The sequence below is a fragment of the Mandrillus leucophaeus genome, unplaced genomic scaffold (assembly GCF_000951045.1).
Source record: "Mandrillus leucophaeus isolate KB7577 unplaced genomic scaffold, Mleu.le_1.0 Scaffold401, whole genome shotgun sequence".
Taxonomy (NCBI): domain Eukaryota; kingdom Metazoa; phylum Chordata; class Mammalia; order Primates; family Cercopithecidae; genus Mandrillus; species Mandrillus leucophaeus.
This window is the reverse complement of record NW_012104266.1, coordinates 574,615-587,776: the sequence shown is the minus strand read 5'-3', so window position 1 is coordinate 587,776 and position 13,162 is coordinate 574,615. Positions and strand designations below refer to the sequence as shown.

General features: G+C 41.5%; 1 protein-coding gene across 6 annotated transcripts in view; it reads right to left on the bottom strand.

Annotated features, from left to right (window-relative positions):
- The window catches only part of DLG3 (discs, large homolog 3 (Drosophila)), a 57,041-nt gene that overhangs the window by 25,037 nt on the left and 18,842 nt on the right, over positions 1-13,162 (bottom strand). For all 6 annotated transcript variants that reach the window (XM_011992026.1, XM_011992025.1, XM_011992024.1 and 3 more), the window contains one exon: positions 690-804. In XM_011992026.1, coding sequence (XP_011847416.1) covers positions 690-804 — 115 coding nt within the window. The remainder of the gene's footprint in view (positions 1-689; positions 805-13,162) is intronic.

Sequence of the window (13,162 nt, the reverse complement as noted above, 5' to 3'; positions counted from 1 at the left end):
TGACCTGACAAAGTATTATGCTATGCCTCAAGGGTCAGAGAAGCTCAACCTTGGAAATATCTTGGAATAGCTTTCAGCAGCAATATACTCCATGCCACCTATCTGTTCCCTCCACCCCCTCCCTCTTCCTAGGGCACATACACTATACATCCCATGATTCATAGATACAGCAGACCAGTGCAGCGGGTGGTGAGGGGGGAATGGAATCACAATAAAACATCCAGAATGCAGCAACCTGTCAGTTCTTTGGTCTCTTAAAACAGACCCTGTACCAGAACACTGCGATAGTTGCTATGCTCAGATACAAATCCTGATGTCTATCTTGCATACATGGAAGGGGATGGGGGGGTGGCAAGTTTCCCCTCAAAGCACAGATTGCAAGCAAAGTACTTTGAACATTTGACTGATATTTGAATGCTGACTAGCAACAATCACCTAACAGTCTTTTACAATTATAGCAAACTGAAATTTTCCCATACTGAGTCATTCATGAGCTAAAAGGAAGAAGCCAGCTCACAAAAGGGAGGAGACACTGACCATAAAATACACAACCTAAGCATACAGTGAGAATCGTTATTTTAGTACTGGGAGTACATACTCCCTAGCTCACTAGTTAAATAAGAAGGGCTGGGTTGGCATGGAGCTCTCCTCGTCCAGCACAAGGGCTAGTGCTCTGAAGGGCAACTTACCTGACATACAAGGACCTCTTCTCACTTGTTCGGAGGGACCCAGATCCAGAGCTCATGCTGCTGTTCATCATTTGTTCTCGCAAGTCATGTATCTTCGATTCAAAGCGACTGTATTCTGTCGCGGAAACAAGGGAAAAGACAGGAAAAGAATGAACTCAAGGAGCTCCCCTGAGCTTGCATGCCAGCAGCCAAAGAGCCAGAAGGCCCCTTGGCTTAAAAGCAGCCAGAGCCAGCCCACTCTGTCTTTGCTTTGATAAGCAAAGTCCCTCCTCCTAACCACAGAAAGACAGACTTCCCTTCAGCCCCAGACTAACAGAAGGAAAGAATGCACCTGAAAAGGGAGTAGCATTTGGGCAGATCAAATGCAAAAAGCTCTTACCTGCCTCAGAAATCTCACTGATCCTTTAAAAAAATAACAACTGGAAAGAGGTTCCAGTGCAACCTTTATAAATCTTTAGAGCCGACACTAAGGCCCAAGGAGAGCAGATGGGAAAGGAGACTTTCCCAAAAAGCGGATTGCAGAGAACAGATGGCCCTGAGATGCAGAGCAGAGGGGCTGGAAAGGACCTGAGGTCATTATATCATTGTTAGGCAAGAAGACAATTTTTTCAGGATGACTTCTTGGCTGGGGTGAAGGGGGGTGATATTGGAACCCAGTACAGAGGTAAAAACAAACAAACCTGACAACCGTAACAACCATATGAGGAGAATTAAAGCTCTCCTGAGTTATTTCCCTTTTAACCAATAGCCTCTTTGGCTTCAGTAACATACACTAAAACATAAATTCTCCCAAATCGAGAAGTCGGCGGACACCTCTCACCTCCAAAATCATCTAGGCATTGAGGTCATAAGTCCATCCCTAACCTTACAGCCCAGTGAGACCATCACAACAGCCGGAAACAGCCTTATCACTCTGGAAATGTATACAGGTTTATGCCCAATTTAAGAAAACCTGATACAAGAAAATTAACTCTAGCTGTACAATTGTTATAAAAGGTTTTTATAGGGCTGCTTTGCTGTACATTCTCCAAGGACATATAAAATACAATATTCACACTTACCAAACACACAATTACACATTTTCCAGGCCTATAATTGCCACATAAAATGGGGTATTATCTAAGGCCACAGGCTGTGGAAATACTAGAAAACAGGCACACTTCACTATGACAAGCTGACTTTAAAGGAAGCCAAAATTTATAGTAGGGGTTGAAGGTTGGGAAACTGCTTTAAAAAACACACTTCCAGAGGAAAAAATTCCACAAAAGCAATTTCGTGCACCATAGAGGGCTGGCAAGAAGCATCCCCACCTAGTCCGTATGACTCTACAGGAGAAAACAAAACACCTGTTCCGGCACCTGACACTCCCCTTCCCTCGACAAAGCAACCGGACTGACCTTCAACTGGGTGTAAGGGGAAATGCTAAAGCCTAAAGGGGAAGGAATGGAGTCAGGCAAATAACCTCCTCTCAACAAAGTTTCTTTTGTTCATTGTGGTATCAATTTAACCAACTGGTTAAATTCGTGCGCTCTTTCATTCATCACACACCGGTGTTATGGTGATTTGTCCTCATTACCTACTCCTGTTCCTGAAATCCTGGAGGAAGCAGTTAAGTCACTGACTCACCCATTAAATGTTGCAGGGGGGCGGTGGGTAGAGAGACAACAGCTGGACAATGTTCCTGTTCTGAGGGTTACATAGCAACCCATCAATATCAATGAGGTGCCCCAACCTAAAGGTAGGGGGTAGTGACCAATTTGTCACAGAAGCCCTGGACTGTCATAGAGCACAGCAGCAGGCCAGTCTACCTCTGGAGACCGCCTGGGTGCTGGCCCCACCCCAAGGCTTGGCCCTCTACACTGGGTGGGGATTGTTTCTCATTCGTTCCTTTCTGGCCCTCCTCTGAGCTCACTGGCTATGGGCAGAACCATGTGAGACAAAGATTTCTGACCAGGCAGCCCTTTCTTAGGGGATGATAAATAAAAGAGACAAAGAACTATGCATTGAACTGTGAACAAAAAAGTACACCCAATCTATCTTTAAGCCATGTTTTCCCCTTCTTGAAACTTGTTTATATATTCCCTTCTTTGGAATTGACTTGCCTGCTGAACTCCAACTCAGCAGCAGGTCATGGCAGTTGCTTAGTAACTACATTTCTTTAAAAATCCTTTAAAAAACAACCACCAAACCACCATTTCCTCAAAGCTCCTAATCCAAGGCTGATAATTCTGGGCCAGAGGGCCCACTTAAAATAGACTACAGAAAAAGAACAAAGCTATTGCTTCAAGGCATACACTTTTTGTTTTTACATGTGCTGCTAAAATTTCAAGTTTATTAAATTGTGTTTTATTCACTTTTTTTCCATTTGGATGATCCCCTTAGAGTTCCAGCTCCCCATCAGTCTCTGGCTTTTATTTGTAGATTTATCTAAAGTCTACTAGGCAGAGCAGCCTTTGAATAAATGATTGTTGGGTAAATGAGGAGCAAATTAGAAAACTGTGTCCAAGTTGACACTTCTATTCTTAAACTAATAAACTTAATGGTTTATTTAACTGATGGCTGCCAGCTTCACTGAGGGCTTAGAAAGGTAGTTAAGAAGCATTCACATTTACTTTTGTTCCCAAGGTTAACTGTTGGGAGCAATTGGGGTTTATTATTTTTAAACACCCTTTTGAGATGTTAACAACCCACAATGGGCAGCTGATTAACAGACTTTGTATACAACAAAGAAAAATCATTCTAACAAAAAACTGTTTAGAATAGACTTAGATACTACCTCCTCTTAAATATTAGAGGTATCATTTTCCCAGGACAAAAGCTTCCCTTAAAAAGCATCTCAGTTCTAAGACTTCAGGACTCGCCAAGCTCCCTCCTTCCCTCTGATTTGTCACTAACACAGCCATCACAGCCAATGCTGGAGGGCATCTCCTAGGCCAAAGTCATCGCCTAGGAAGCCCACCTGACCAGCCTCTAACCCAGAGGGCCCACTTCAAAGAAGCAACACTTAATAGTATACTAAAATCTCAAGTCTACTAAACTGCTCTTTGTTTTTTCCCATTCAGATGAACCCAACTGTTTGTGACCCACAAAGATATCCATACAGTCATCGCCCTCCTTCCTTTTTCCCAGTTAATCACAGAGAAACAAGTGGGAGGGGGCACAATCAGAGGTCAGTACCAAAGAAGGGTTTTGCCCCAGTCACTGACAAGCTGGGGTGCCTCTAAAAGATCAGGATTTGGCGCCCCATCCCAGATACACAGATTCAGAACCTACTGAGCAGGGGCCCAGGAATCTGCATTTTAACAAGCATCAATGTGATTCTGATAAAGTTTGGAGCTGCTGGTCTTAACTTACAGAATTGGATCCTGCAGTGTCTCTCAAAAGGAAGATGGGGCCAGAGAGTGGATAAGCTCTCAAAAATAAAATTTGGCAATACAATTGCAAATCCTTCGGGAAAGGAAAGCCCTAAAGATGCCGCAGTCTTATGTGCCTGCAAAGAAAGCTGCTGAGTTTACACTTTTTAAAAATTCTGTATCACTTCTCCATCCCACTCCCCAGAAGATACCACTGTTGGTATTTTTAGTATGTGTCCTTCCAGACTTACTTCTATGCATATATGGTTTATATACATGTACTCACAATTCACACACAAGCTTTTTTCATTTTCTCACACATCATGAAAACCCATCCATGTTGGCCAAGCATGGTGGCTCACCTGAGGTCAGAAGTTCAAGACCAGTGTGACCAACACAGTGAAACCCTGTCTCTACAAAAATACAAAAATCAGCCAGGTGTGGTAGCACATGCCTGTAGTCCCAGCTACTCATGAGGTTGAAGCAGGAGAATCATTTGAACCCAGGAGGCGAGGGTTGCAGTGAGCCGAGATCACGCCACTGCACTCCAGCCTCGGTGACAGAGCAAGACTGTCTCAAACAAGCAAGCAAACAAACAAAAAACCATCCATGTCAGTATACAGACCTCATTTTAATAGCTGCATAGGATTCTATACTATGGACAGACCGTAATTTATTCAGTCATGTTCCAATTGATACACATTTAAGTTGTTTACAATTCTTAATATTACAATCAATGCTGCATTGTGTATTTGTGGGGTTTTTTTTTTTTTTTTTGTAGAGATGGGAGTCTCACTATGTTGCCAGGCTGGTCTCGAACTCCTGACCTCAAGGGATCCACCTGCCTCGGCCTCCCAAAGTGCTAGGATTACAGGCATGAGCCACCATGCCCAGCCTGCACTGTATATTTGAGCATTTCTGTTGCACAGATTACTAGAAGTGAAACTGCAGGGTCAAATTATACGCAAATTAAAATTTTTGATTAGTACTACCAAATTGAACCCCAACATTCTGAAACCCTTCTGACTGAGGATAAACTACTATTCCAAAGCTTCTAGTACTTTTTCTGTTTCTGAAGTGGAGGCAGAATTTACCTTTGAGGACAAATTGATTTTTTGTTTGGAGAAAAACACTTTAAACGACACCCCTTTTTCCCTGCATACAACCAGTGTTTTCTCAAATTTTGCTGATGTTTCTTCCTAATTGCTTCCTCGGATCTATTTCTTTATACCTTTAATTGTCATTGCCTTACTGTTGTTTTCATGTCTTAATTTTCCCTTGACTATTTTATTATCTCTTCTCTGGGCCACTGCTATATCTCTCTAACTGGTCTCCTGCCCCAAGGCTTTACAAACTCAAATCCAGATTAGATTCTTATTTGAAAAGCTTTCCTAAAGCTTGAATTTGTAGCCCCCCGTCCAAGTATCTATAATGACTCAATGAGCACTAAAGAATTTTACTTTTAATATGTCAACTAATCTTTCAAGGACTGCTACAACCATCCTCCCATCACACCCAGCCTATCTAGCCCACATCTCAATTACACAGGTCTTCTTTTTGAGCTAGCCTGCCTGGACCCCTTGAATACAGCTTGTTCAGTTCTACCTGTTATTCCCTGCTCCTGAAATATTTCTCCCCTGCCTGACACTAAACAACCTTTACATTCTTCACCATCTTTCCTACCTCATTTCAAGAAGTTTTATTCATTCATTTATTTATTCAAATATTTTCTAAGTTTGGGCGCAGTGACTTACACCTGTAATCCCAACGCTTTGGGAGGCCAAGGTAGAAGTATTGCTTGAAACCAGGAGTTCAAGACCAGCCTGGGCAATATAATGAGACCCCAATTCTACAAAAAATTCAAAAATTAGCTGGGCATGGTGGTGCACACCTATAGTCCTAGCTACTTGAGAGGCTGAGGTAGAAGGATCACTTGAGGTCAGGAGTTTGAGGCTGCAGTGTGCTATGATCACACCTCTGGACTCCAGCCTAGGTGACAGAGTGAGACGCTGTCTCTAAAAAAAAAATTACTGAATGTCTACTGTGTATCAGGTATTGTGCTAGCTGCTGAGAATATAATGGTAATCAAAATAGTCCCTAGAAATTACAATTACAAAACAAACAATTATTTCATTACAATTGTGATAATTGTGATGAAGAAAATGCTAAGAGAGAGACTAATAGGGTGACTTAACCTACCCGTGGGAGGGGGGTGGAGTTCAACAAAGGTTTCCCTGAGGAAGTGACATTTAAGCTGAGTCCAGGGAAAGGGCACTGGTGAAGAAAGCATTCCAGACAGAAGGAACAGCATTAAGTAAGGGTACAAAATGAATGGAACATAGGAATGTAAGGGGATACTGGCAGGAGATAAGACTAAGAGGTAAGCAGGGGTCAGATCATACAAGGCCTTGTAGACTATGGTAACGTTATTAGCTTTTTTTTTTTTTTTTTTTGAGACAGAGTTTCGCTCTTGTCACCCAGGCTGGAGTGCAATGGAATGATCTCAGCTCACTGCAACCTCCACCTCCTAGGTTCAAGCGATTCTCCTGCCTCAGCCTCCCGACTAGCTGGGATTACAGGCGCCTGCCACCACTCCCAGCTAACATTTGTATTTTTAGTAGAGACAGGGTTTCACCATGTTGGCCAGGCTGGTCTCAAACTCTTGACCTCAGGTGATCTGCCCGCCTCGGCCTCCCACAGTGTTGGGATTACAGGCGTGAGCCACTGTGACCGGACAGGTTATTTGCTTTTATCCTAAGATAAATTCTTTCTCAATGGAAAGAAGCCATTGAATGATTTTAAGGAAAGGAAGGACATGATCAGGTATGTGTGTCACTTTGGCTACTGTGAAGAGAATAAGTGCAGCGTCTTATATCTACGTTTAAGTTTCTTGACCGACGAAGCACATGCTTTCTATGTTTGTGTATCCTCCACAGCCCCTAGTATAAGAAGCCCCTGCTTTTACAGCATCCAAACCAGCTAGCCCTTCAGCCTTTGCTCAAACATGTCCAATACTGGGAAGCTCTCTAATTCTTTTTTTTCTTTTCCTTTTTTTTTCTTTTTTGAGACAGGAGTCTCGTTCTGTCACCCAGGCTGGAGTGCAGTGGTGCGATCTCAGCTCACTGCAGTGTCTGCCTCCCAGGTTCAAGGAATTCTCGTGCCTCAGTGTCCCGAGTAGCTGGGATTACAGGTGCCCACCACCACATCCAACTAATTTTTTTTGTATTTTTAGTAGAGACGGGGTTTCACCATGTTGGCCAGGCTAGTCTCGAACTCCTGACCTCAAGTGATCCACCCACCTCAGCCTCCCAAAGTGTTGGGATTATAGGCGTGAGCCACTGTACCCAGCCGAGAAAATTTTTTGGTTCAGCGCCATCCCTTCTGCCAGCTGGTCCTAATTTTCGTGTCTAAAACAGCATAAAACATGATGGGTTCTTTCCTTCAAAACAGTGTGAAGGAATAGTTTAAAGAAGGTCAAAGAGTTGGAAAAGCCTGGAACAAGACTACTGAATAAAATGGGAGTAGATGGCAGAGTGCAAACAGGGGAAGGGGAAGTAATGGTAGGTTGCAGGCCAGATTATAAGTGCTTGAGATAGGACTTTTCTTACTAGGGAATGGGAACTGCGTTTAAGTGTTTAAACAGGAAAGTAATACAATTAGAACTAGGTTTGAGGGAAAATTATTCTGGGGGTGTAATATAGAATGGAGGACAGAGAGAGAGAGATAACAGAGAACAGGAAGCTACTCTACTACTACAGACAATAATTATAAAGGCCTGACATTGTATAAGGGCAATGAAGACAGAAGAGACAGGAATCATGAAATATGTTGGATCCTTCAAAAGTGGAGAAAGACAAAAAAGAAATATATTGGAGCTTGAAAGGAGAAAATTTGACATCTGATTGGATGTAGAGTGAGAAAGGATCAAAGGCAAAGAAGCTGAGTTTTTTCTGGGAGACATGGAAAAGGTGGGATATCAGCCATAATGCAGAATGATCTCAAGAATGTCCTCAAAAAGTTACATCTTCTCCAGGTTAACTGTTGTTATTTCCTTAACCATTCTCCATCCAACACAGTTTCCAGACCCTCCACTACCTCACCCTTGTAAACTCTAGTGCTCAGAATTAGTGGTGATGTCGTTTACTAAAATATAAGCTCCTTGATGTGGTTTTTGCTTCCTTCTCAAGGTTTAGTGTGGTGATCTGCACCCCTGTTAAGTCAACATTTATTGAATGTGCCAACTGGATACAGAGGTCTGATAGGACAAATCTGGACTCTGTAATTCTCAAATTTTGGCTCCTCAGGAACAAATGGAAGAAAAAAAAGAATACAAACTTTCTCCTTTCACATGCCCAAACATGCTAAAAACTGACCAACAAAACCATGAACCACTTCTGCAAAACACTAACATGTCAGAGGTTTCAAGATATACTTAACAGCCCAATAAAGCATCAAAGGGGACTGAAACTACAAGGTTCACTATTGCGAACTGGACACACCCCCAAGCTTCCAAGTCCATCTCTCCTCTAAGCCTCTGCTTGCAAATCCATCTACCTCCCTAATGACAGGAAAATTGTCAAAAATTAAAAATGACATTTTTTATTAATTTGGAAAGCTGAGAGGTGCTCAGTTTCTCAACCGGTATTGTTTATTTGGTTCTATTTGATTACAGACAGGAAAATATTATAGAGACAGGAAACAAGTGGTAGCAACAGAAGATATTTATTCTGCATGTAGTATAGACTACAAATGACTCAAATGAAGATATAAAAGGCAAAAGTTACAAAATAACATCCTGCCTATCAAATTTAGAAAAGACGCTGGGTACAGTGGCTCACTCCTGTAATTCCAGCAATTTGGGAGGCCGAGGCAGGTGGATCACTGGAGGTGAGGAGTTCAAGACCAGCCTGGCCAACATGGTGAAAGCCCGTCTCTATTAAAAATACAAAAATTAGCCAGGCGTGGTGGCAGGCACCTGTAATCCCAGCTACTCAGGAGGCTGAGGCACAAGAATCGCTTGAATTTAGGAGGTGGAGGTTGCAGAGCTGAGATCGTGCCGCTGCACTCCAGCCTGGGTGACAGAGTGAGACTCCATCTCAAAAACAAAAACAAAACAAACAAACAAAAAAATACCTGGTCTAAAATGACTGGAATGAAAAATGCCTTGATCTCACATCAAACTAAGAAAAAGTATTCACAGGATCTTGCCTTCTCACCTATTCCGGATCACCCAGCAGATCAGGGTAAAAGCCTCAAATAGGACCTTCTCTATATCTAAAAGGAATTTCATATAGCATATTCAAATGAAAGATTAACAGAGTCTTTGGCTCCTGCAACCCATAAGCCAAAGTATATGTAAAGACCACCAAGACAAAATACCTCATCCAAAAAACATGAGAATAAAGACAGATTTGTACCTTTTCCCTGTTCTCCAGGTGGTGGGTACACTTGTTAAGAATAATGTTTTCCACTTAACAGAGATGCTATAACGCACTAACTAAAACACACACATTTTATGATGAAGTTTGACAACTTGAGTTAATGTAACCAATTGCTATGTTTTACCAGGTCAGTGGAGAGTCTGGATTCAAATGTTCTTCACAGTTGTCACACCCACAGGATCACAAACTCAACTGAATCTCCTTTAGGTCAAGTTTCTGTGGAAGACACTCAGAAAATGGGACCTGGAGAGATACTCTTCTCATCTAAATTGTCAAAACACCTATGGTCATTTTCAATAACTGATAATCCCAGTGTAAAATATTAAAGTCCAAATCGTGTGTGTATATAAAATAATTTTATTTACAATAAAGGTGGTACTTCAAAAATGCAGAGAAACGATGGATTATCTAACAAACGGTACTGAGGTAATTCATTAACATTTGGAAGAAACTAAGTTAGTACCCTACTTTACATCACAAATCAACTCCAGGCAAGTTAAGGTTTTAAATGCAAAAACAGGCCGGGCACAGTGGCTCTTGGCTGTAATCCCAGTGCTTTGAGAGGCTAAGGCAGGAAGATCACTTGAGGCCAGGAATTTGAGAGACCAGCCTGGGCAACACAGTGAGACCCCATCTCTACAAAAAAACCCACAAAAATTAGCTATGCATGGTAGCATGTGCCTGTGGTCCCAGCTACTTGGGAAGCTGAGGCAGGAGGATCACATGAGCCTAGGAGTTTAAGGTTGCCGTGATCTATGATTGGGCCACTGCACTCCAGCCTGGGTGACAAAGCCAGACCCTGTCTCTAAAAAAAAAACAAATACAAAAACAAAAATATTAAATAACTAGAATAAAACTCAGATGGTATTTATTTGCCCTCGGGTAGGGAAAGCCCTTCTAAACCTCTGAGCACAGGCAAAATACACAAAACATTAATAGATTTGACCACATAAAAACATATAAAACATCTGTACATCAAGATAAAATTTAAAAAACAGGCTGGGCACGGTGGCTCACGCCTGTAATCCCAGCACTTTGGAAGGCTCAAGTGGACAGACTACTTGAGGCCAGGAGTTCGAGGCCAGCCTGGCCAACATGAGGAAACCCCCTCTCTACTAAAAAATACAAAAATCAGCCGAGTGTAGTGGCGCACGCCTGTAGTCCCAGCTACTCGGGAGGCTGAGGCAGGAGAATCGCTTGAACCTGGGAAGTGAAGGTTGCAGTGAGCTGAGATCGCACCACTGCACTCCAGCCTGGGCGACAGAGCAAGACTAAATCACAAAAAAAAAAAAGAAAGAAAGAAAGCAAACTATAAACTGGGAGAAGTCTTTGCAATATTATGTGACAAAGAATTAATATTCTAACCATATTAAAGATTTTATATATCAATAAGAACTGATGAACACACCCCAATAGGGAAATGGGGAAAGAGTATGAACAGGCAATCCACACACACACACAAATGACCAAGAAACACTTGCACACAAATGTTCAACTCTATTATTAACAGAAGAAATACAAATTAAAATACAAATTAAAGAATAACATTTTTAACCTATCAAATTTGCAGAAATTGTCTTAAAAAATAATACTCCATGTTAGCGAGGATCTTGAAATAGACATTCTTATACTGTCAGTGGAAATGGAAGCTAATTTGGCCAAATACATCAAAAGCCTTAAGCATGTTCATACCCTTTGATCCAGTAATTCCACCTTAAAAAAATCTATTCAGAGCATAATCAGAGATTCACAAAAACTGTATACAAGGATATCAATCAGAATGTTTTGTGTAATATCAAAACATTGGAAATAATCTAAATGTTCACCAACAGGAGAATGGTTATGCAAATTATGGCACACACATGATGAAATATTATTTAACTATTAAAAATCATTTTTTCAAAAACTATATAGTGATCTAGGAAAATGTTCATGACATATGTTAATGGGAAGAACATAAAACTGCTTAAAGCCAATAATCTCATTCTTAAAACAGATAGATACAAACATATTATATGATATATGTAATATAAATATATAAAAGTTTAGAGGGAAATACACAGAAATATACACATACAACAGTGGTTATCTCTGGATATAGTTTTACAGATGATTTGAATTTACTTTACTTTGTATTTTTCTGTATTTTCCAATTTTCTACAAATCTAAATGTAATATACTTTTAAATACAGGAGAAAAATATAATTTGAAGAGAATGGGAAAGCAGACTTAACATGATAGGCTCAAGGACAAAGCCAGGACACACATGCACTAGAAACTTCTCTCCACACTGCTCCTGGCTTCATTAATCATTTTCCTCTGGGACTATTCATTCAACCAGTTCCAGACAAGACCAGTTAAACATATCACTATTATCACCCAGCCATCTTATCCAAAAGTAGACCAAAGAAGTTTTGTGAATGCCTTGCAGAAATCTAAATATAGTGCATTTACCATATTTCCCTAATCTACAACCCAGTTAACCCTGTCCATCAAGAAAATTTGGTCAGGCTGACAAGACTTTTTTGTCCTTGGTGAACCAATACTAGCTCCTAGTGCTCACCACTTCTTTTTCTGAATATGTACAAAACAACTCTTAATCTACCCTGGAATGTAAGCCAAAATTTGCAAAATTCTCTCCTTTTTGAAAATCCAAAGGACGTCTACTTAGGCCCCTAATGTACATATTTATAAAAAATATGTTAATTTTCTTCTTTTGGTCTAGTCAAATTTTTTACCACTTAATTTCATCAAGTAGAAAGATCATAAAATCTCTAGGGCCTTTGCTTTTTTAGCACAGTGGTGCCATCCTGGCTCACTGCAACCTCCGCCTCCCTGATTCAAGAGATTCTCCTGCCTCAGCCTCCTGAGTAGCTGAGATTACAGGGGTGCACCACCACGCCTGGCTAATTTTTGTATTGTTAGTAGAGATGGGGTTTCACCATTTTGGCCAGGCCTGTCTCAAATTGCTGGACTCAAGTGATTCACCCTTCTTGGCCTCCCAAAGTGCTGGAATTACAGGCATGAGCCACCACGCCCAGCCTGCTTTTTTAAAGATACCTAAATTCAGCAAAAAATAAACAAAAGTCCATTTCACGAGGGGAAGACAAGACCCTCATAAAAGCAAGACTGTTACTAGCTCAAGACTCTGAGTCTTGGCCGGGGTGGTGGCTCAAAGCCTGTAATCCCAGCACTGTTGGAGGCGGAGGCAGGGGAATCACTTGAGCTCAGGAGTTCAAGACCAGCCTGGGCAACATGGCAAAACCCAGTCTCTACAAAAAAATACCAAAATTAGCAGAGTGTGGTAGCACGTACCTGTAGTCCCAGCTACTTGGCAGGCTGATGTGGGAGGATCATTTGAGCTCAGGAAATTGAGGCTACAGTGAGCCATGATCATACCACTGCACTCCAGCCTGGGTGACAAAGCGAGACAAAAGAAAAGAGAAAGAAAACAGAAAGGCAAGAGAAAGGCAAGGCAAGGCAAAAGAAAAAAGGACGGAAGGCAGGAAGGCAGGAAGGCAGGCAGGAAGGAAGGAAATAAAAATCTACGCTGGGTGCAGTACCTGTAACCTTAGCACTTTGGGAAGCTGAGGTGGAAGGACTCCTTGAGCCCAGGAGTTCAAGACCAGCCTGGGCAACATAGTAAGACTTTGTCTCTATATAAAAAAGAAAATTAAAA